We start from the raw sequence: 20,040 nt of genomic DNA on the forward strand, positions 1-20,040 counted from the left end.
AGATGCTTGCAGTGGAAAATACAGCATGCATCCAATGAAGTGGGTTTTGGCCCACAAAAGCTTACGCTCAAATTTGTTAGAACGAGGAGTCCTTGTGGCACCTTAGACTTTTTGCTGATACAGACTAACACAGTTACCACTCTGAAACCTGTCTCAAAGCCTCCCGTAATGTTATGTTTTAAGTCAAAAACTTCACCTTTACAAAAATGTAACAAATTAAAAGTTGATAATTTCTTGAGTAACCTACCTCTTCATGAGCCACAGATAAGGGATTATCTATTCAATTGACTGATGTATACTTAATGTTATTAGCATCATACAAAAAAAATCCTACAGAATACCAGTCAGCCAAATCAGATGTCATTTGACTTAATACCTATTTCTTATATAGTGCTCTTCATCAGTAGATCTCAAAGCATGACAGTCTTAAATATATTTATCTTCACAACATCCTATGAGGTAGGGAAGCATTAACCTCATTTTACAGATGGGGAACTGAGGTACAGAGAGGTTAAATGACCTTGCCCAAAAAGTTACATGGAAGTTAATGGCACGGTAGGGAACTGAATCCAGCAACACCGTGGTTAGTGCTGTGGGAGGCTCTTTCCTGCTTTAACAGCTTCTCAACAACTTTAGTGGACTGAGTAATTATGTCTCCACTTTGAGTTGTCCTCTTTTTAAAAGACACATGCTACAATTTCTTTTTAACATACATGTTATTTGTGTAGTCCGTATACAGATTTGGAAGTATTGCAAAGTACTGGAACACGCTTGTCTAATGAGGTTCCACAGAAAGCCCCAAAAAAGAGAGTGCTTCCCATATCAAAGGAGTGCTAATACTTAACAGCCCCATGTGTTCATGTTTAAGAGGGACAATGAAACTTTGGGTCAAAAGTTATATTTAAAAGAAGTTCTCTGAAATCAGACCTAAGACACATTTCTATTGATCTTTTAAAGGTGTAAATGGAAAGTTTGCCTAAAAACTAGAGAATAAATCAATGCAACTTATTTCTGAAGAGTGTTTTCATTTTTTAAAATCCTATGTTACTCATTTACACAAATATATTTGATCTGAGAAACATCAGGCTCTAAAAACCTGAAAAAGATTTACTTAGTCTAACGAAGTAAGGGAATTGAGTTCAATATTATTTTTATGTTTCAGGAAACGTTTATAATGTTCTAGAAAGTCGAAAAGAACAATGGATGGAATTATTGGTCACTACAGTGAAACAGCTATTAGATGTAATCAACTGCATGGTGCAGAAGGGTGAATGGGTGGAGTTGTGAATCACAGGGGACTTGCTTTGCTAAAATCTAGAAGCTTTTGGACAGATGGGCATTGCATTTGATAACATGGTTCCATATCAGTCTGATTTAGCTCATTTGTTTTTATTGTTCAATGTGTTCATTCATTGGTGGTTTCTTGTTCTAACAGTAGCAAGTAGGAAAAACTGAACCAATACAACTAACAGGTGAATAGTAAAGATTACCAAGAGTTACTATGAAATTCTGACTCATTATGCCTTAGAATCAAGGTGGAAAGATTTAATTCAGCAAGCAGAACCTCGATTTAATTTTGTTTTGCATCTGTACTTTATTCACTACTTAGAATAAGAACTTTTTCAAGATCAGGTGTCCCACTGAATTAAATGGCATATTGTATGTCACATAACACAGATGATCCTGCAGGCAGGACATTTTATATATTGACCACAACAATGGAATAAGGTCCATGTTCTAGGCTTTTCAGCAGCATTTAAACAAACTTAACTCAGAAAGAGTCCATTAGTATTATATCGTAAAAGATGTTGTAGAAGAACTTGTGATTATTCCACAAAACCAAAAAGCAGAATAAGGAAGTTTAAAAACTTTTAGGCTAGCATTACCTTTGTTGCAGCAGTCTGTTCATCTGTAGAACTGTAAAAAAGATTGAAGCCAGCACACTGTGTCTGTCATGTATTTTATGGATTGTGAGGAAGTGTTTTATGAATTACAGTTGGAGAACTAGTACCTCATATAGCTTAGGTTCTAGTTACCAGCAAGACCACGTCTCACCAAGCAGATTATGGCAGTCAAGCTTCAAGACCAGCTGGCAGTATTGGAACCTTGGTAGATGGTGGGAGGGTATTTTCAATGGAGAGATCTTGATTCTGGATTTCACTTGCCCCATTGGTCAGAAACAATGAGAGTCTGTTGGCATTTAAGGCATGGAACAAAACCTCTGTTCACTCAGACTTTTTACCTTAGGAGGCTGGTGGAGAAGAGGATTCTGTATTTAAAGATAGCCTTTGTTTCCTTCTCCCCCCACCCCGATGTTACCACAGAATTTAAAATGGAATAGTTGTGAAGTTCAGGAGTGTCCTTTCATGCAGACAATAATCTGCAATATGTTAATCAACATAAACTGTTTTAGTTAATGAAGATGTGCCCACAGGCTTAGGAATATACTTATTTGTATTATAATTTAAATATAAAAATGCAGGATACATCACAGCCTCTTTAAATCCAATTTTCTTCCTTGAGGCTATTCAAACTTGAATCCCAACAGTGTTCTACTGTCAGGGATGCAAGACAGAGTTTTGGCTATCCAAAAGTCTCTTCACTGCACTCCAGGAGAATAGTCTGGCAGTTTAGAAGAGACTGTGCTCCATGTTTATATCCACATCTGCACACAGTATGAGAAGAGGCTGGTGTGTACAATTTTAGATACTAGTGATTTTATAAAAAGTTATTTTTCATGATTATCTAGTATGAAATAGCACTGTAGGATAAACTCCAGTACCAGCTAAAGCCAGTACTTTGTTTCAGATACAGCCTGTACCAGAAAACTGCCTATAAAAAGTTTAAGTAGACATATAGCTAAATTGCTATATGAAAACAGCTTTTTATAGAAGGTTTTAATTCTGTTGCTCAGATCTTCACACTAAGGTAAAGCAAAAAATAAAGCTACATTTTTAAAAGCTACCACTTTGTCTGATTTCAGAGTAGCAGCTGTGTTAGTCTGTATCTGCAAAAAGAAAAAGGAGTACTTGTGGCACCTTAGAGACTAACCAATTTATTTGAGCATAAGCTTTCGTGAGCTACAGCTCACTTCATCGGATGCATTCAGTGGAAAATACAGTGGGGAGATTTATATACATAGAGAACATGAAACAATGGGCATTACCATACACACTGTAATGAGAGTGACCACTTAAAGTGAGCTATTACCAGCAGGAGAGAAAAAAAACCACACACATATATACCCTTTTTGTAGTGATGATCAAGGTGGGCCATTTCCAGCAGTTCACAAGAATGTGTCAGGAATAGTGGGGGGGGGGGGTGTGAATAAACATGGGGAAATAGTTTTACTTTGTGTAATGACACATCCACTCCCAGTCTCTATTCAAGCCTAATTTAATGGTGTCCAGTCTGCAAATTAATTCCAATTCAGCAGTCTCTCGTTGCAGTCTGTTTTTGAAGGTTTTTTTTGCTGAATTGTGACTTTTAGGTCTGTAATCGAGTGACCAGAGAGATTGAAGTGTTCTCCAACTGGTTTTTTAATGTTATAATTCTTGACGTCTGATTTGTGTCTATCTATTCTTTTACGTAAGGGAGTGCTATACCCTGGCAAAGGAGCCCACTCCGCAGATAACCGCTCACTCTACCAGGGCCCAGGCCTCCTCTGCGGCATTCCTGGCACAAGTCCCTATTCAGGAAATTTGCAGGGCAGCCACGTGGTTCTCGATACATACATTTACGTCGCACTATGCAATTACAGGACAGTCCAGGGTCGATGCAGCTTTTGGGCGAGCCATGCTCTTTTCTGTGGATAACTCCGACCCCACCTTCTGAGCTCTAGCTTGTGAATCACCTGCTTGGAATGGACATAAACGATCACTCAAAGAAAAAACGGTTACTCACTTTCTCGTAACTGTTGTCGGCGGGGCCCCGATATTGGGCGCCATGAAGGCGCCACTCCAGGGGGCGCCCCAGGCTGACCCTACGGACGCTGCTAGGGGAAAAATATTCCGGCTGGTGTGCACACGGCATCCACCTACCTGCTTGGAATGGACATGAACACCACATCTCGAAGAACAACATTTCCAAGAAAGTGAGTAGCTTTTTTTTTTTTTTAGAGCATGCCAGCAGGGTCTGCATGGGGAGGTTAAAAAGCAGCATGTTGAAGCGCTTTACAAAAAGGTACCTAGTTTGCATTTTGAATGTTATAATTCTTCACGTCTGATTTGTGTCCATTTATTCTTTTAGGTAGAGACTGTCTGGTTTGGCCAACGTACATGGCAGAGGGGCATTGCTGGCACATATCACATTAATAGATGTGCAGGTGAAAGAGCCTTTGATAGTGTGGCTGATGTGATTAGGCCCCATGATGGCGTCCCCTGAATAGATATGCAGACACAGTTGGCAACGCGCTTTGTTGCAAGGATAGGTTCCTCGGTTAGTGTTTTTGTTGTGTGGTTGCTGGTGAGTATTTGCTTCAGGTTGGGGGGCTGTCTGTAAGCAAGAACTGGCCTGTCTCCCAAGATCTGAAAGAGTGATGGGTCGTACTTCAGGATAGGTTGTAGATCCTTGATGATGCACTGGAGAGGTTTTAGTTGGGGCATTAGGGGACGAAAGCTGGGTACCCGCATGGCCCCACAGTATGCCAACATTTTTATGGCTGACTTAGAACAACACTTCCTCAGCTCTCGTCCCCTAATGCCCCTACTCTAGACCAGGGGTTCTCAAGTTGGGGGTTGGGACCCCTCAGGGGGGTCACAAACTGTCAACCTTCACCGCAAGCCCCGTTTTGCCTCCAGCATTTATAATGGTGTTAAATATATTTAGAAGAAGTGTTTTTAACTTGGGGGGGGGAGGGGTCGCACTCAGAGGCTTGCTGTGTGAAAGGGGTCACCAGTAAAAAAGTTTGAGAGCCACTGCTCTCGACAGACATTTTATACTTATTTGTAAGCAAAGATTCAAGTTAAGGAACAGTTAGCAATTGTCAGGGTTTTGTAAGAACAGTCAAAAAGGTGTGCACTACAATAATAGTACCCTGAACAAGACAAACTGATTGTAATGGTAATGCTTTTTTGGGGGGGAAGAAGATTGCCTTTAGTAAAAGTTTAAAGAAAAATTTGGGGTCTATTATAGATTTAGTGACACATATGACTAGGTTTTAATTTAACTAAAGCATATATTTCTCCTTTACACATATACACCCAAAAGAGCCTATATTAAAAGAGCATTAAAGTTGCAAACTCAAGAGTTGAAAATGTCATAATGAAGGTTTCCTGTGCAACCTTAATTCAGTCCTCGTGTGCACATGCCATATGATAGAGTCTAATTACATTATCGCATGCTAGTTTCCTAATATTTGAATGCTTGACTCTGCAACCCTATTGTTCTTTTAATTGCAGGTTTGTTTTTAAAATGCAACTTCCTGATTTGAAAAAAAAAAAAAAAAAATTCTATCCACCCGCAGCTTGGGTCATCAGCAATAGGACCTTTAGCAAAGACCTGCACTGCTTGAGTTAATAGAGTAACATGCAGCAGCAGGAGGCCGTTTTTCTCTGTGACCAGTCACTATTAACAGAGTGAGACACACTTTGCCAGAGTGCTTCATAGCTATTTGTTGTCAGCAGAGGAACTCAGATTCAGGACTCCTGGGTTCAATTTGAGGTTCTATAGGGGAGTGAGGTCTATAGTGGTTATAGACTCTTCTGCACTGTACTCCAGCTCCTAACCAACTACATGCCCACAATGCCCCAGCTCCTGCCACCCTCCTACTAAATACACCCAGCCCCTATACTCTCAGGCTCCTGCAACACCCCTGACTCAGCCCAAATTCTTCACTCCTCTGCATTCAAGTCAGGTGGCTCTTACTTTTCTGCACAGCCTGGAGGCCAGCAGCAGAGCACTGAACTCAAGGGAGAGATTCCTTGATCTCAGTTCTGGTGCATGGCACCACAGCAGCCCCTAGCAGTGACAGGAGCAGTTAGCAAAAATCCTGCTGTGTCTCTTCAGCCCTGAGATGAATGATGTTCAGCACAGACAGAATCTCTACAGACTTCAGCTGCCAAGCTCTTACAAGTGTGTGAGCGTGGGCGCATGTGTTCAGAGGCTCGTGACTTGGCCAGATTTGGGTGATTTTTCCACAGAGGCACATCAAAAGGCACATCTCTAAACCAGTGTGCTTTCCCACTCCCACCATTGCCAAACTTCAAATCCCTGCTTCAAAGCATGGTGGTGCTAAGGTTTCTCAGAGAAGCAGCTAGAAGAATTTTTAACATGAACAAGACAATGTATTTGCATGTCCTAGTTCTTGGAGCCAGCTGAACCATTTTTGCTAGAACAAAAAAAAAAAAAAAAAGCCAGACACATACACCCACCATGAAAAATTTTATCCTCAACTTAAAACTTTGGCAAAGGTATAAACAATTGAAAGCCAAGTATTATGGGAAACGTTGGGCAACCTTAGCTATAGGCAGCACTACCAGCTCTTTATATAGTAAGTGGCATGATGTGCAAACGTGTTGAGGCCCTGCAGCTCTCATTTGTGTCCTTGATGTCAATGACATCAATGAGAACAACAAATGTTCAGCACCTTTAGAAAAGAGGTCAGACCAAAAAAAAATTTTTTTTTTTTAAAATATCCTTGTCCACACAAGACATTGCAGCAAATGCTTATTTACCAGTAAATTTGTTATTGCAATAGCATGTATGTCCTTTTGCCCATTTAACTGCAGATTTGTTTTAATGGTGTGTTTTTAATTAAGTTCAGCATTAAGTGTTTTTGTTCTTATTACCCTCAGGCAACATACGTACCTTTTAAAAGATGTGAGTAATTTTTCCATTATGATTTTAATTGAGAGTTTACAATTGAAGCAATAATCATGATTTCAGAGATTAGGCCTCTTTACAGTGGTGACTTAAGGCAGAGCCTTGTCCTTTGCATCAAGGCAGTAATAATGTAGCCCAGAGCAGACTGAGTAGAACTGCCAGGCTTTAGAGTTTTATTGTTGTTGGACAGAGAACTCTGTCAGATATTGACAAGTTTTATTTCAAGAGTTCTTGGCCATCAGTCCTTCCTTTAGCCTCTTCCAAGAATTCATGATGATGCTACTTCAATCAAGCAGAGGAGGGTCACTTTTGACTTAGAGCTCCTAGCCTTTGCTGAGGAATGAGCTGACACTAATCCTGAATTCTGGAGTATTATCAAAAGTCATCAGGTTTCAACCCCAATTCATTGTTCAAGCATCTGTCTTCAGGCTAACCCCGTATCTGTCCCCAACAAGGAGGAATGCACTATACTCCAAGAATTCAGAAAGCAGCAGCATGAAAGTAATGCTATCCTACAGTGAATGTAGTGAATGCTACATGTAAGACTTGAGTGCTGGATCAATTCAAACAGTCCCCACACACCGCACACTAAAAAACTTCTATCGCACTATGAAATAGTCAAACTGTGTAGAAAGATTTGCTGCCAGTAAGAATGCTGTTTAGCAGAGCAGAGTTTAAATCCCATTCTGCTAAGATTAGGTAGAGCAGAATTTCAGAAGTTTTTATACTCTAAACATTGGATTGAAAAATATGCCAGCAATATTGCGGATGAGGTCAGGAATCACGAAGGGAGGTAACTTCACAATACGTTCTACTTCACAGTACTGCTAAGTTGAAAGTCAGTCACCACCATAGCAGGAGGGAAACCAGGATTTGAGTTTTATTTTTATGCAGGCCTCCAAATTTAAGTTTATCATGCAAGGAGACAGATGCGCCAATGAACAAATAACTATTTTTGTGTTTTTTCCACCCCTACACTTCAATTGTATGCTCTAAATGCATCATGTCACCTCAGTTCAGGTTTCGGTTGGGGGGGGAAGGGAGGGGGGAGGAAAAAAAAACAAACCCTTGCCTGAGGCTTATGTCCCTCTCCTTCATGTCACCACTGAAGTGATACTTCCGGATGCCACCAGTTTCTCAGATAGTATGTAACCATTGTATGTTCAATACAAGTGACAGCTTGGCCCCATAGTCTTATGGCATTTTTACAATAAGGTTAAAAAGCTTTCGCTCAGAGTGTATGGTGGTTTGTGTTTAGGTTGAAGTACCAGAAAGCAAACACAAAACATTCTAAGCAGCACGCTTAAGTGGATAATTATTTGCTTTTAAAAATAGACAAGGCAACTTATATGACAAAGACTGAATTAAAGTAAAGTTAAGTTTGATTTTAAAACCAGAATCAACAAACAAAGTTAGTGACTATTGCACTTTGAATTGTGACTTGTATTTGCTAAACCCTCATATACAACATTACATTTCGCTTTAGTATCCAAACAAACATCCACAGCATGACGGCACATGGAAATTATATACTGAAAATTTGCCATGTCTCTGCTTGGCTCGTGAACGGTAAGCCACACATCCTTAAAGCCTAGTCTACAATAGGGAATTTTTACAAAGATATGCTGCTATTGCCAACACTACTTTAGCTGCATCAGTGCCTAAGACACCGATATGCTGCTCTTGAGCTCTGGCAACAGTTTCCAACTCAGACTTACTTATATTTAATTTATGGTATTGAAGACAAATACTGGAGCAACATGTATGGTAAGGCTCCCACCTTCACTAAGACCAGTTCAGATCCACTACTGTGTCAGCAATAGTGGAAGGTTTTGTGCATTACTTAGTGAAAAAGATTTAAGATGGACTACAATACATTAGAACAGGTGTTCCCAAAATAATCTCCATTAGTAGTTCAGCAGTTAACCCATAATAATACAGTCCAAGAAGAAGGACAGACTAGTGAGCTCATCCATTAAAAGGGAAATGAAGAAAAAAAAAAGACTCATGAAAAGGCAGTTTCTAAATCTTCAGGTACTAGTTAGAGACTTACTAAATTTTCAATTTATGTAATTTAAAATACTTTGACTCATCACTTTTTTAATCTCACTAGTGCAACAGAACTAAGACAGACAGCATAGCCCAGAGGTGTTCTCTTGAAAACTGGGAAACCTACAGTAGAGAGAAGTGGATGAAGGCAGGCTGAGCAGATGGTTAAATAGTAGTAGTTCTGGCTTCTGAAGAGGCAGTCAGAGCAGGGACTTTACAGTAACATGAGCCTTCAGCTCCACAACATTTTTAAAGACTTGAGTACACAATTAGAGATCAAACAGATTAGATAGCTATTTTGACTAGACATGACAGTATTTTGTATGGATATGAGACAAAGTAATAGATTTAAAACTTACTTTCCCCTCCATGAATGTTTTGTTGTGTAGAAACAAGCAAGATCTTTATTTTCCCTAATTATATTCATTTTGTGCCCAGACCTGAAACAAAATAAATCTCATGTTAATACTTATGATCTTAATTAAGACCAAATACAACCACTAATCACCAATATGGTCTAAAATACATGTGATAAAAGGATTAAATCCTTTTATCTTTCACTCAGGTTTGCTTGCAATTTAAGACCTCCTGAGATACCTTACCGCTGCTCAGATTTAGCTACTTGAAGGAATATGGTTTTCAACTATTTACTGAGTGCAGAGCACTTAAGTATTCATTTCTTCTCCTCCTTATTACCAGCATGTAATGATCTAAGAGCAGACAATATTGCATTACTCCGATATGCTTAAGATACTAGTATTACTGTATGCACACTGACAGTGCACAGAAAACAATCCCCACTTTAGTAACTTTGCAAAGAAGAAAGCAAATTTAGTTTTATTGTCTGATATGATTCAGAGTACACAAAATCAAGTATGTTAAGTAGAGATGACATCTGTTTTCTTAACTGGCTAAGGTAATTTCGCTCTGTTTACCTTTGCAAACTACAGCTATGGAAGAGTAAGCAGCTCCTGCTCATCAATACAATTTAACTATACTTGCAGAATATTAGTACGGCTGCCGATTAGTCACAGTTAACTCAGGCAACTAACTCAAAAAAAATTAATCGTGATTAACTGCTGTTTTAATCACTGTTAATAGAATACTGATTGAAATTCATTCAATATTTTTGGATGATGTTCTAGGTTTTCAGATATATTAATTTTAATTACAACACAATACAAAGTGTACATTGCTCACTTTATATTTTTACAAATATTTGCACTGTAAAAATTAAATAATATTTTTCAATTCACCTCATACAAGTACAGCACTGCAATCTCTATCATGAAAGTGCAACTTACAAATGTGGATTTGTTATATAACTGCACTCAAAAACAAAAAGCAAAACTTTAGAGCCTACAAGTTCCCTCAGTCCTACTTCTTGTTCAGCCAGTCGCTAAGACAAACAAGCTTGTTTACATTTACGGGAGATAATGCAACCCACTTCTTATTTACAATGTCACCAAGAAGCGAGAACAGGCATTCGCATGGGACTTTTGTAGCCGGCATTGCAAGGTATTTATGTGCCAGATATGCTAAACATTCGTGTGCCCCTTCATGCTTTGGCCACCATTCCAAAGGACATGCTTCCACGCTGATGATACTCATTTTAAAAAAAGCATTAATTAAAATTTGTGACTCCTTGAGGAAGAATTGTATGTCTCCGGCTCTGTTTTACCTGCAGTTTGCCATATATTTCATTTTATAGTAGTCTCAGATGATGACTCAGCACGTTGTTCATTTTAAGAACACTTCCACTGCTGATTTGACAAAATGCAAAGAAGGTACCAATGTGAGATTCCTAAAGATAGCTACAGCACTCGACCCAAGGTTTAAGAATCTGAAGTGCCTTCCAAAATCTAAGAGGGATGAGGTGTGAAGCATGCTTTCAGAAGTCTTAAAAAAGACCAACACTCTGATGCGGAAACTATAGAACCCGAACCACCAAAAAAAGAAAATCAGCCATCTGCCAGTAGCATCTGACTCAGATGATTAAAATGAACATGCGTTGGTCCTCACTGCTTTGGATTGTTATTGAGCAGAACCCATCATCAGCATGGATGCATGTCATGTCCTCTGGAATGGTGGCTGAAGCACGAAGAGACATGAATCTTTAGCGCATCTGGCATGTAAATATCTTGCGACACCGGCTACAACAGTGCCATGCAAACACCTGTGCTCACTTTCAGGTGACATTGTAAACAAGAAGCAGGCAGCATTATCTCCTGCAAATGTAAACAAACTTGTTTGTCTGAGTGATTGGCTGAACAAGAAATAGGACTGAATAGACTTGTAGGTTTTACATTGTTTTATTCTTGAATGCAGGGTGTTTTTTTTATACATCATTCTATATTTGTAAGTTCAACTTTCATGATAAAGAGATTGCACTACAGTGCTTGTATTAGGTGAATTGAAAAATACTATTTCTTTTGTTTTTTACAGTGCAAATATTTGTAATAAAAATATAAAGGGAGTACTGTATACTTTGTATTCTCTCTTGTAATTGAAATATATTTGAAAATGTAGAAAACATCCAAAACTATTTAAATAAATGATATTCTATTATTAACATTGCAATTAATGGCATGATTAGTCACAATTTTTTTTAAAACCACTTGATAACCCTCATTTAGTGATGAGAGCACTAAAGGGGAGGGAACAGCTCTATTTTCCAACTCTAGGATGAGTCTGGATCAAAGATGACAGCATTTTTACTTGTTAACTGAGCATATTTGACGGAAAAAACTGAGGAAGGAAGATTAGAGAAATTTAATGGTCACCAACTTATCTTATATAGTATCTAATTACATAGTATTTAGAACATTTACTTTCAAATACTCAATTTAAACTACGTTTTAAACTAGGTTACCACAACGAACTAGACTTTTGGTTTCCTATGCCACCTATCACAGCAGTTAAACGCTAAAAGATACTAGAGACACTAAGATCACATCTTCACTGCTGAAAGAGGCGTATATTTTACCTGGTGGTAACTAACATGAGCGAGCTATTCCAAGCTAAAAATACAATGAAGACAAGGCACTTTAGTTTTACTGCAAGGTAAATTAGGTGAAGTCAGCACAATTAATCCCCCAATCATAAGTGGCATTAGAAGACAGCTAAAAAGTTTAGTATCAGGAAAGAACTGCTTTTCTGTGGAAGCAATTACAGGGATGTTACACAATCACGAATGAAAGGACAGGCCAGCCTGAATTAAACAAAGGTCTCTGCGCATAAGTGTGCTCCACGCCGAGAAAGTTTTAGAACTCCTGAATGGAAAAAAAGGCATCATATCATTACTAGCTATGCAGTACCAAACCTGATGAGGAATATGGGGGCACTGTTCCTTAAAAAAAGAAAGCACTTAAATGACTCAGAAGCCTAAATCCCATTTTCAAAAGTGACTTCAGCACTTAATTCATTGGAAGTCAATGGGACTTAGGAGCCTAAGTTACTTTTGAAAATGTTACACCTTACAAAAAGAGAATTTAGAGTCATGAAAAGTAATACATGCCCTATTTATGGGCGAGCATAGAAAAATAAATACACCTGAATTGAAGTGCCAGTATAATGAGGTCTGATTTGCCTGTATTTTTTTATGCATGTATATCTTAGTATGAATTAGTGATAAGATTAAGCACTGCAGATCTGTGAATTTCTTGCAATTCTTAAGGCCACTTTTCAGAGAAGTAGGCACTCTCTATTCTATCCATTTGGATAGTATCAAAACATTAGCGTTCACAATTTTCTTGCCATTACTCAGTGTCATTGATCATTTAGGTTGTAAGCTCCTCGGGGCAGGAGCCAGGCAGGCAAAGTCCTATTCCTGTAAGCCTACATGCATACCTATGAACATGTAACTATACACTTGATTTGTTATTTACATTTCTAATTTGCCTTAGACAAGCAAGTACTTAAAATCACAAGTAGAATCAAGAGTAAACTATAGGAAATATTTTACTAAAGCAGAGATGCAACACCATGAAGTAGTCTAATATTCTCAGCTCTGTCAAACAGTATCCAACAGCTGAACAGAATCTATGCTGGAATATTATCTTTGGGAACAATCTTAAATCTATGGAGTTCTTCACAGCTCCCACTGATATTAAAGCAGTTCAATGACATTCATCAAATTGATATATTCCTAACCATGAATCAGCTCAAGAGACGATGAATCATTTGTTTAATACACCTCTGGCTACATACATCCATTCTTTCAATCTTACCAAACAGCACATTTTAAGAGAAATATTCAGGTTACATGGCCTATGGGCAACTTACTCCAGAAATATTAACTTATTTATTCAAGCACTTATTGACAGAAGCCAATAAAAGTCAAGATAATGAGAACCGAGTTAGTGAATTGAAGACTGAGTTATAGATCATTTTGATTTTTCTGGCTTTTGTCTCAGCATGTTACAACTTTTATGTTATTCTTTATTATTTTAATGAAAATATCAAACAGCCATAAATTGCTCACACAAATGTTTGCTACTGGGTTACTTAGCAGTTTTACTAAGGTTTTCTGTACATAAATACTAGAACAGTCTTTTGGAGCCATCCACAGCAACTGTTTTCTGAATGTAAAAGGTATATATATACACACCTTCGTGGGGGAAAAAACCTCCAACATAAGTTTATCTGGCCTTGATATGGACTGTTTGCTTGTCAGTAGTCTGGAGTAGCAAGGAGATTTTAAAACAGTTAATTTTTCCTAATATCTAATCTACGGATAATTAAGCACTTGAGCAGGTTTCCAAGTTAGTTGTGGAATCCCTGCCACTGGAGGTTTTGAACACCTGGCAGGGATGGTCTAAATGTACCTGTCACTGTCTCAGTAGAAGGGGATGGATTAGATGACCGCTCAAGGTCTCTTCCAGCTCTACTTTTCTATGATTCTTTGAGGACACAGAATTCATTTTCCAATTTTAAGCTTCCTACCAACTCAGCAAGAACTGAGAGGGGAACTGTAACTGTCACTAGACAAAAAGTTCTCTGGAAAGCAGACTCTCAGTGCCCCATAGATCTCAAGTGAGAATATGGAAGAATTGTAGCTGTACTTTCCCCACCTGCAAGGCTAAGGTATTTTGAAGATTGTGAGTTGCTCAGATACTATGGGCCGGTCTATACTTATGGCTAAATCCGAGAGGCGGAAAGTAAGTTGGTGGGAGAGTTCCTCCCGTTGACACAGCATGGTGCAGACTTCAGTTTTGTAACCGAAGTAGTGTAACTTAGGTCGATTTACAGCATTAACCAAGAGCAGCCCTATAATAATGGGGGTAATATAAGTACATGACACACAGACTAATTTACCAAAGCATAGGTGTGTCACACTGCATTATATACATCCATAATAGGCAATTTAGTTCTAGCATCCTAACCTGGTGATAACAGCTAAGTAGGGATGCACTATTTTGCATAGAGTCACTACAAGATCATGCTCACTTTATTATCTTATCCTCCCTCCCCTGCATCCAGTAGTTACATTCACCTGTTGCATCTTGTCAGTTACAAAAAAGGTTTTAATCTCACAGGAGATTATCTTAATATCAGAAATGTTCAGCCTTTTTGTCCAAAAGCAAAGCTTCACTGTTGCCAGTCTAACACTTTCTTTCAGTAGGTTTCTTCAGTGCCTAAAGCACAACTGGGATCTGATCGGGACAGGTGCTTTTAGGAACCACTGTAATCCATATAATTATCCACCGCATTAAGTGTTGGAGACCAGAAAACTACTGAAACCTAGCTCAGTTGCATGTAATAGTAGTGTTATCACCTACACCATCTTCAACATGGCATCTAGTTGTTTTATTTTTGTTAAAGTGAAGTATGGAATACCCCACTTGTGTCCACAGGCATTTTCTAAAGCACCCTCCAGGTTTTGTAAACCACTGTATGGAAGTTAAACAAGCTTCCAACAAAAACAAGAAAGTTTATTTAGCAATATTTTGCAGTTACAGTATTGTAAGAATGAATGAAACGTTGGGAAAAGTGAGATTTGCATTTTTCTTGCACTGCATACAGTACTGAGTTAGTAAGATACTAGTTTCATGTGTCTACTACAAAGGGTCCAATAGAGTTTAAAAGTTGCGTGTTCCCTGACTTAAGATTTTTATATAAAACACTCATCAGTGGGTTGCACCTATACAAACCATCACTAATTTTAACCCTTCTGTTCCATTTTAATTTTGCAACACTGGACACCATCAGGTGTTGGCTAAGAGTGGAAAGGGATCTTTGTTTAGGTTTTTATTTTAGAAAAAGAAGGCTGCTGATAACTCATTTATCTAATACCATGGTTAGAAACTAGGGCCCTGATCCTCCAAACACTCAAATGTAAGTACTTCACATTCATGAGTAGTTCCACTGAATTCAATGGAAGAGTTCTCGAGCATAAATTACTCATGCACTTGAACTTGAACTAAATTTGAACCACCAGTGAAACTATTTTTTTTTGAACTCCCAAAAAGCCTATTTCTATGCTATTTCAATCTTTTGTATCTCAAAGTGACATGTTTAGTATTTGCATTACAGTACCAAGTAGGGGCCTACTAAGATTGTACAGTGCCTACCACTGCAGGACCCCAAAGAATAAGATGGTGCTCTTCAAAAAGAGTATACAATCTAAATACACAAGTCAGAAACAGGGTGGGGAAAGGGCAACATACAAGCAGAGCCAATGGTTTGCAGGTATCATATTTGTACAACAATTTTTTATTATGTAATTAATATTGGGGTAAGATTTATAAAGTGTACTGTAAGGCATGAGTGGGACACAAGGGAAGACAGAAAGGGATTACCTAAAAGGAGTAACAAAAGAAGGGAGGTAAGACTGATCAGAGGATGGAGTAGAGAATGGAGACCAGCTGGAAAGAGGCTTAAGTGAAGAAACTGAGGGAGAGGATAGGAATAGGTTTTCTAAAAGGGTCTGTATAGTTGACCCTTGACTTGGTTTAAATTAGGAGAGTCAAAATACAGACTATGAGTTCATTCCAGGTAAACAGATGTTTGTCAAAAGATGTGGGCTGGAACCTTCTAAGTCTATCTCCTACCCTGCAAGGATTATTAAATATCTAAATCCAAACGAACAGTTTATGGTACCCTAAATATGATCTTAAATAGATATTTATGAATAATGAATATTACAAATTTAGTTGTTTGGGGGCAGGAAGAGGACTGCAGCGTGGATTTTTTTTTATTTAAGAGGAGGTATAGAGTTGTGAATTTTCCATAATTAATTTAAGTTGTAGTGATACATTCCAAAATTTGCTTAAATGTTTCAGATTTTTTAACTAACATCTATATAGGCCTCATAAATTAAGCCTTTGTTACTATGAAGTTATTCATTTATACATATTAGAAATTAAGGTTTATAGAGGAGTATTGATTAAGATTTATGGATGAATTTATTAAAGTAAGATCTGAAGTTTTTTTAAAGTGATTCTCATCAGATCTCCTGCTTAGTTTGATATCACTAATGTCAAATCTGAAATTTTGACCATTAAGAAGAACTGTTTCTGAAATGCCAAAAGTTTAAACATTCTGAAGATACTTGTCTCAGGGACTGAATCATCAAGTAAGTACATGGAAAGTATAACCCTAGACCATTCAGAGGGACCAGTCAAACATACATACTTGATTTATTGTTTTTTAAAACTAAGCTGCTTTATGGAGACTTAAGGAGAATGAGAGCAGCAGCAAAGAGAAGAAAGAAAATAATTTGGAAAAATGTTCATAGGTTATGTGGGGAAAGAGTTTAGTTTATGAAACTTTAAGCATTATCTTTCCATTTGCAGCAAGTTGTTGAACATGATTTATCAAAGAAGTTTCAGTGTTCACCCAAATGTATTACTGATGTTGTGGTTTAGCATTTGGCCCCCTACAGCAAACACAGATTAGATCAAGCTTCAAGTTAATGAACTCACCTGGGCTAAAACCCAGTATACTTTTTAAAATTATTTTTAGAAATGAGCACTGGCAAAATGCTGCTACTAAATGAAGTAGTGGTTAAACAGATAGCAAGAGCAATAGCTCCTCACATCCCCTCGATTTGAAATTCATGGGTGAAACCAGAATCACTCATGCTCCCCACCCCCTACACTTCACACTGAACACAGATACCACCACCACAAACCGAAACAAATAATTTATCCCCAAAACTTAAATCTTTCCTAAAAATAAACTGAAGCAGAGACTCAACATTTACAAGACTGAAGAAGGGAAACAGGAAAACAGACTTCCTGAAATAATCATTAACACCAAGAGAAGAAACATTTACGCAATTTTATCTTCTCAGACTTGCTGACAAAAGTCTAATTCATGTGCAAGGAAGAGGGGAAGGGCACAAAAGAGATGTCTTTCAGATTAATCTTCAAGCAGTATTTGTAGTTCCCTCAAATAATGGAGGATTTAGTTGTGTATGAAAATTTTATTTAGTCTCAATTCCCATCATTTCACATCCCCTAGACAAATTTTTTCCCTGAAATGGAGCGCAACAGTTCCTAAGAGCAAGAGCAGATTCTCACCCTCCATCATCATCTACAGTTCACAGTGGAAAAGCTGAACAAACTTAAGTCACATTTAAAGGCAGATGACCTGGAACATTTGATGTAGGAAGGGATGCAACCGCATCAGGATTGAAGGGAGAACACACATTTCTGGGTAGACCATATGAACTAAATTACATTTCTCTAGCTTGTTCTTTGCAGAGCTACTGCTGAAGCCTGAAGTCCAGTTTCCCGTTAAGGACCCCCCCTCACCAATAAGTGACCCACCCTCAGGTTATTTCTAGAGTGCACAATGATGTCCAAAGATTTTGATCTTGCAGTGGTGGGAGAGGGAAAGAGATAAATGGTAAAAATGAACATTAAGAGTGGTTATTAGTCTCCCCTGAAGAAGATGATGCAGATTTTGCCAAGCCTCCACTAACTCCTCTCCTCGGGGAGGAAACTGATTCAGCCAACACAAGGAGGAGCAGATTTTGCTGTGTGTGTTTCCTTTTTCCAGGCATCAGGGGAGACGATAAGTTGGGGAGAAGTTTTTGGCAAACGTCACAGCCTCTTTCGGGGAGGGGGGGAAGAGGAGAGGAGAGAAGAGAAGGAAGAAAGAGGATTTTGCTAGGTGCTCCCCAGTGCCATCCTCCTCCAGGTGATGCAGGAGGTGTGTACGAGCCTCCTCTATGCCACCCCCCTCCAAATGGGGCAGGAGGAGAGAGGCGCTGGGGCGGGGGTATGACAGCCTCCCCCGCGGCAGGGAGGGGTGGATACCGGTGTGTGTGTGTGATAGAAGGGAGTCGGTGACCGGGGTCGGGGAGGGGGGGGGTGTCACAGCCTCCCCGGCCGTTCCCGAGCTGCCGGCAGCGCATTGACCCACACACGCTCCGAGCGAGCCAGGCGCGGGCCGGACACCCCGGGATCCCGCTGCTCCACGCAGGCGCTGAGACCCGAGGGATTTACCTGGCCGAAGAGCTGCGCTGCCCGGACTCCCCCAGCCTGGCTGCCGCCCGGCCGCAACCAGCGCTGAAGATAACGGCGGCGGGCAGACCCGGAAGCTGCTGCTGCCGTCGCCGAGCGCAGCGCCTAGGCTGCTGCCGCTGCTGCGCCCCGTTTCTCTGAACCCCGTCAGAGGCTCGCGCTGGAGGCCGCCATTTTCACTCCGGCAGCGAAACGCCTTCTGTGCGCAAGCACAGTCAGTTCCCACACTATCACGAGACCCTGTCAGCTGACTCTCGCCGTCCCTTTTCCCGTCGCGAAACCGCCCCACCCTCACCAAGCAGTCGCCTGCGTGCGCACGCGCAAATCGGAGAGCAGCGGTGAGTGGGCAGGGCACGGGGGGGTTGGGGGAGGGCTCAGTGAGTCGGTGGGGCACAGGGGGAGGGGCTGGAGAGGGCTCAGTGAGTGGGCGGGGCACAGGGGGATGGGGAGGAGTCGGAGAGTGGGCGGGGCACAGAGGGGAGGGGCTGGGGAGGGCTCAGTGAGAGGGCAGGACACAGGGGCGGGGCTGAGAGAGGGGTCAGCGAGTGGGCGGGGCACAAAGGGGAGGGGCTGGGGAGGGCTCAGTGTGAGGGCAGGACACAGGGGAGGGGCTGGGAGAGGGGTCAGCGAGTGGGTGGGGCACGGGGGGGGGCTGGAGAAGCGAGGGAGGTTCAGTGGTGGGGAGCAGAACTGGGCAGGGTTGGAGAAGGAGGCTGTGAGAACTGGAAGGGGAGACGGTTATGGGTGGACTGGGGAGGACCTTTGGGGGTGAGGATAGTGTGGGCGGGTGGAAGGTTGGGTCTGTAAAATCAGTTCATAGTTACACAGAAGCTGAATGGAAGATGTCCATGTGTATTATTTCTTAGGTCTCCATGTTTTTTAATCCAACCGTATGATTTTTGGGAGTGTGATTGTTGATTTGTGACTGCTTGGGGTGAGGCCTCAAACATTGACATGCCCACAATAATCATGGCTCCCTCCATTTTTCACACCCTGTCCTCTACCACATTTCAGTCTATGGGCCTGACCGAGCAATCTGTACTTCTGTTGAGTTCAGTTTATGTTTTTCATAAATAAGAGCTGCCAGGTTGTGTCATAGTTACATACAGCACCATCAAAATGCAGATACCTGAGAAGTGGTGGATTGCACTCAACCAATGCAAGGCACGCTGCAAAATCAACAGTCCATCAGACCGAAGCAACTTTTTAATTATCTATGTCAGTTTTTTTAGGAAGATGGGGTAGAAAGTAATAAAAATATGAATATAGTTAACCCTAAAATTAATGTTAACCCTGAGGGCTCATTTAAATTATACAGGCTGCCAGCTGAGGTTGGGGGTGAGTATAGCAGCCAGGAGTGAAAGTAACTTAACGGACTTACCGGTATACTGGAGTCCTGAGCAGGGGGCGTGGCCTCAACCAGCGCCCCAGGCCCTTTAAATCACCCCCGGAGGTACCAGCTGCAGAGGTGGCTAGGAGCCTCGGGGCTCAGGGGCAATTTAAAGGGCCCGGGGCTCTGGCCGCCGCAACCACAGCGGAGCTCTGGGTCCTTTAAATTGCTGACGGAGTCCTAGGGTCTCCCGGCTGCCGCCGTTACCCTGGGGCTCAGGCGGCGATTTAAAGGGCCTGGGGCTCCACTGCGGTAGCAGTGGCCAGGAGCCCCTGGCCCTTTAAATCACTCCTGGAGCCCTGCCGC

At 40.6% G+C, this 20,040-nt stretch overlaps 1 protein-coding gene across 2 annotated transcripts in view; it reads right to left on the reverse strand.

Moving 5' to 3' along the window:
* The window catches only part of DNAJC13 (DnaJ heat shock protein family (Hsp40) member C13), a 104,399-nt gene extending 85,867 nt beyond the window's left edge, over nt 1–18,532 (reverse strand). For both annotated transcript variants that reach the window (XR_014710214.1, XM_084619020.1), the window contains exons 1-2: nt 18,327–18,532; nt 9,231–9,311 (exon numbers count right to left, since the gene is read on the reverse strand). Coding sequence is in view for 1 of the 2 variants with exons in the window: in XM_084619020.1 (XP_084475146.1) it covers nt 9,231–9,298 (68 nt within the window). In the remaining variant the exon portion in view is untranslated. The remainder of the gene's footprint in view (nt 1–9,230; nt 9,312–18,326) is intronic.
* Nucleotides 18,533–20,040: the final 1,508 nt, after the last annotated feature.

The sequence above is a fragment of the Lepidochelys olivacea genome (genome assembly GCF_965140295.1).
Source record: "Lepidochelys olivacea isolate rLepOli2 genome assembly, chromosome: 2".
NCBI classification, from domain to species: Eukaryota; Metazoa; Chordata; order Testudines; family Cheloniidae; genus Lepidochelys; species Lepidochelys olivacea.